Genomic DNA, 5117 nt, shown 5'->3' with positions numbered 1-5117 from the left:
GCTGAACAAAATGGCTGTCTCGCAATTTTAATTGGATGTGTTCGGGGGAATGATGGGCGTGGAGGGGGACTAGTGGCCCTCCAATAACTTTCGACTATTAAAAAGGGCACTAGCCCTTTGAATTTCCAATCGAATGAGCCTTTTTTGAAGTTTCTACGACAACGCATTCAATAAAAACCTTATATGCACCCAGGGCATAACTTAAAACCCTTTCCCTGAGGGTTGTGGGGGATCCCGACCCCACTCCAACCTCCCGACCTCCTAGGTGGGAATCAGGGCCTGATAAGCACCAGTGCTCCCAAGCTATGGTTGGGGCCTCGGAGCGAGGATTTACTCCCCCCGTCCCTAACGAGCCGGGAGGAGAGCCCTAAGTTGCACCTCACAGCGGTGGAGTGGTGTAACATTCTATTAGTAGCCTAGCCCGACAAATAGAATAGCTAGCGCGACGGGGCGCCAAGGGTCTGGGGAGCCTTTGGTCAAGTCAATTCCCATGAAACACCAATGGATATTGAAGATCAAATGCTGAGAGATACTACTATTACGGCGTTCGTGGTAGCCAACGCGGACCAGGTCAGGGTGGTGCCTGGCCCGACAAGTATGCAAGCCGCCCGATCAAGAAAACATTTGCATATCGGCGCGTGGAATGTTCGCAGCTGCAAGCCGGAATCCACGCAACTGCTCCTTGCATGGGAGCTGCAGAAGTACAAAATCGACGTTTGTTGTCTGTCAGAAACGAGACTGAATGATGTTCTGTCCAAAAATTTAAGCCTTTCCGAATCTGACTCATTCCAGTTCTACAACTCGGGTCCCAATGATGGTTCCGGCCAGCAAGGAGTTGGGTTCCTAATAGACGGTCCTAGTGTATCATGCGTCACCTCTTGGGAGCTAGCGTCACCAAGGATCGCCATGATCAGACTGAGAGGCCACATTAGCCACATAACCATAATTGCCGTGTACGCTCCGATAAGGGACAGTAGTGACGCGGTCAAAGATGCCTTTTCTTATGACCTACAAAGAATCATCGACAAGACACCAAGGCGTGACATGCTCTTTGTAGCTGGAGGCTGGAATGCCCGGCTCGGCAGAGTAGACCCCGACACAGCAGCAGTTACTGGCCGCCACACCGTTCTTAGTCAGATCGACCCCATCTTAGTCAGCAGAAGATGGGGGAGCTTCTTCACAGATGCCCAGGTATACAGAGGAGCAGAAACAGGATCTTTAAATGGATCTGACCACTATCTCCTCACTTGCAAAGTCCGTCACCGCCTTAGTAGGCAGAAGCGACAGAAGGCAGGGAAGCGCTTCGATGTTTCGAAACTAAGATGCCCGGAAATCAAAGCTGAATTCGAGTTAAAGCTAAGCAACCGTTTCGAAGCCTTGAATAGTCTCTCACTCGTCGATGAAGATTGGGCGCAAATAAAATTTGCGACACTGGACGTAGCTGAGGAGGTGCTTGGCCACACAAAACGAAAACAGCGAGCCTGGATCTCTGACCACACCATAGAACTTGTTGAGAATAAGCGACCCCTCGTGGGAGGTGCAAAAGAACCGTTAAATGTAGCCCGCAAAGCAGTTAAACAGTCACTGAAACGGGACAGCAGGAAAATGTTCAAACTCCTGAAAGAAGCGACAGGAAAAGCTCCTGTAACGGTTGACACAATGAAAGATAAGTCCTGAGAACTCATCCAAACAGAAGAAGGACGCATGGAACACTGGCGAGAGCATTTTTCTGAGCTACTGAACCCTGTTAAACTCCCGTGCGATCTACCTGCCTTCTCGAGTGCTGCTAGAGAGCCCTACGCAATAAACCTCGATCCGCCAAGTATTGCGGACGTACCAAAAGCGCTGAAGTGCATGAAAAACAATAAAACTCCTGGAGAGGATGGGATCCCTTCTAAAATTTTCAAGTCCTCACCAACTCTACTATGCCGCCTAACCGACCTGTTTGTCCAGGTGTGGACGACGAAGACCTTCCCAAAAGATAGAAAGTATCAGTCCTCCTTCCTCTATACAAAACAGGAGATAAGGCCATTTGCGGAAACTATAGAGGTATCTCCCTGATCGACCATGCCATGAAGATCTTCTGCGTCATTCTTTTGAATCGATTCAAAGACGCACGTGACAAGTTAACCTGTCCTGAACAAGCAGGCTTCAGACCAGGCAGAGGCTGTCAGAACAGATATTGACGATTCGCCTCATCCTTCAGCAGTACAGCAGGTTTCATCTACCCCTTCTCTTCGCCTTTATTGACTTTGCAGCTGCCTTCAACTCTCTCATCAGAGAGGAGCTATGGAGAATTATGGCTGAAGACGATGCGCCACAGGAGCTCATTGAGATACTCAGAAGTGGGTATAAGGACACTGAGACGTGCGTCCGTGTTTCCGGCAATGACACCCTTAAGTTTCCAGTGGAGTTTGGGGTAAAGCAGGGATGCCCCCTTTTGCCTATATTATTCAACTACGCAATAGACTGGATCATGTATAATGCAATGAGAAACCACAGCGGAATAGTCTTCGGACAAATAGCTGGTTTCTTCCAGCCCCTGACAGATCTGGACTTCGCAGACGACGTTGCTGAGCTGGAAACTACCGCCGACAGCTTACAAGGCATGATCGACGATACCTATGAGGTCTCAAAGCGCATCGGACTAGCCATCAGCGGTGCAAAGACTAAAGTATTGGCTCTCAACCAACCTGCTCCTTGCCAAGTTACCCTCGACGGTGAGCCAATAGAAAACGTAGAGGAATTCAAGTATCTTGGCTCTATCATAACACCAGATGGTGGAGCTGAAAGGGATATCTCGGCCCGCATAGCAAAAGCCTGGGGAGCCTTTACTAGTCGGAAAAAAGCATTATGGACCGGATGGGAGATCTCAACCAAAACACACGTCAGAATCTATGGTGCAACTGTTTGAGTAGTACTACTTTATGCTTGCGAGACATGGCCGATCAAGACTGAAGACGCGAGAACTTTGGACGTGTTCGACCACCGCTGCCCTCGTTACATCCTCCGCATTAAGAGATGGGACAAGATTTCCAATAGTGAAGTAAGGAGTCGCTGTGGCCAATCAGAAGAGCTATCGCTTATCATTAAAAGACGACGCCTGAAGCTCCTCGGCCACACATTGTGCCGTAACGAAGGCACGATATTTCGAGACGTCCTTGTCTGCGAACCAGCCCCCTCCTGGAAACGTAAACCAGGAGGACAAAAGGATAACCTGTGGCAAAAATTCAAAGAGGACCTGGAACAGCGGGGAGAATTCAGGAGACACGGTCGGAGATGGGACAAAGACTGGCAGAAGATCGCCGGAGAAGCTGCAGCCAACAGGTCCAAGTGGTCATCGGAAGTCATCCCAATATCCTTTGATGCTGGGCAGGACAGTTCATCGTCTGGTTCCCGCCGACAGTAAAAAAAAGTAAAGTAAGTCCTCCTCAAAAACAAATTTTCTATCTGGAAATCAACTACGCTGAACAAAATAGGTATCTGAAAATTTTGATTGGATGTGTTTGGGGGAATGATTGGCGTGAGGGAGAGGGGCTAGTTGCCCTCCAATCACTTTCGACTATTAAAAAGGGCACTAGAACTCTCGATTTCAATCGAATGAACCCCTTTTGAAGTCTCTACGATGACCCCTTCTATATGAAGTGCCCTGGTTTAAAGAAAAAAAAAAAATAAACTGTACATTGTGTCAACATTGATCTGTTATGCCTTCAGGGCATAACTTGAAACCCTTTCCCCGAGGGTTGTAGGGGAGTGTCCTCCTCAAAAAGATATTTTCTATTTGAAAATTATCTACGCTGAACAAAATAGCTATATCAAAATTTTAATTGGATGTGTTTGGGGCAATGATGAGCGTGGGGGGATGCTAGTTGCCCTCCAATCACTTTTGACTATTAAAAAGGGCACTAGCCACTGCAATTTCCAATAGAATGAGCCCTTTTCGAAGTTTCTATGACAACTCCTTTGATACGAAGTGCCCGGGCATGGAGAAAAAAAAAACACATTGTACCCACACCGTTCTTTACTTAGGCAGCGCTAGCGCGCTGCCTATGAAACACCCATCTATCGCTTCGGCATTACTTAACAGAACTGAATGCTGGGAGTGTATATATTAGTTTTGTAAGTAGGCTATTGTTTTGTGTATTTTTTTGTAATTAATTACTTTTTTTTATTTTTATTTACTTTTACTTTAATTGACATACTTTTTCTATTTCCTTTAGAAAAATTTGTGTATCTAAGCTTCATTAAATAAAAAACAACAAGTTTTTTCAACTGAAAGTAAGGAGCAACATTAAAACATAAAACGAACAGAAATTATTACGTATATGAGAGAATTCGCCCCCTCGTCAATACCTCGCTCTTCACACTACAGTTTTTTGCGCTTTAAAAAACGCTACCTATTGTTCTAATCAAACGACCCTTGTGTTTCAGGAATTATTTTTTTAAAATTGGGACAAAATTTAAACTTTAGTGTGAAGACCGAGGTGCTGAGGAGGGGGGTAACTCCCCTCATATATGTAAAATTTCTGTTCGTTTCAGGTTTTAATGTTACTCCTTACTATCATTTGAAAAAAAAACTTTTTTGTTTGATTTCTTATCGTTTTTTTGAATAACGCCTGTATACTTGGCTCCTACTCCACGGAAAAATTCCCCTTCCCACATAAATTTCCTCTGGACAATTCAATCCTGGCGAAAATTTGCCCCGGACAATTACTTTTAATATCTCCACGGCTAAAGTTGAATCGGTAAAGAAAAAGCAAGACATAAAGAAATTTCGTATAGGAATTTTGGAAAATTCACCCAGTTCAAAATTTTCCATGAAAGTTTCACCCCCTGATAACTTCCCTCTCCATGGAAAATTCTCTCCTTGCCAAATCCTTCCAGTAGAAAATTCGTCCTCCTCTCCCCACTTGAAAAATGTATGTATACTTCCCATGGGCGCCCATATGGGGGGGCAGGGGGGGGGGGCTCTTGCCCCCCCTGGATGAATGATGCTGCCTTATTTTTTTATTTTTGTTCTGAGATTTCTATTATATAGCATTAAAAGTAGCAATTAGACGAAGTTTGCCCCCCCCTGGAATTCAGCTTATGGGCACCCATGATACTTCCTGAAAACA

The 5117-nt window shown here is 45.6% G+C and overlaps 1 protein-coding gene across 1 annotated transcript; it reads left to right on the top strand.

The window, feature by feature from the left end:
- Positions 1-501: 501 nt before the first annotated feature.
- On the top strand, positions 502-1677 carry LOC148945737 (uncharacterized). The gene has a single exon (XM_089097502.1). It carries the CDS (start codon positions 502-504, stop codon positions 1675-1677), a length of 1176 nt encoding a protein of 391 aa, XP_088953628.1.
- The last annotated feature ends 3440 nt before the right edge of the window (positions 1678-5117 follow it).

The sequence above is a fragment of the Artemia sp. Qi Xiang Cuo genome, chromosome 12 (assembly GCF_049724085.1).
Source record: "Artemia sp. Qi Xiang Cuo chromosome 12, ASM4972408v1, whole genome shotgun sequence".
In the NCBI taxonomy this organism is placed as follows: Eukaryota; Metazoa; Arthropoda; class Branchiopoda; order Anostraca; family Artemiidae; genus Artemia; species Artemia sp. Qi Xiang Cuo.
The sequence above is the reverse complement of the archived record's forward strand: the minus strand, read 5'-3'. Positions and strand labels throughout refer to the sequence as shown.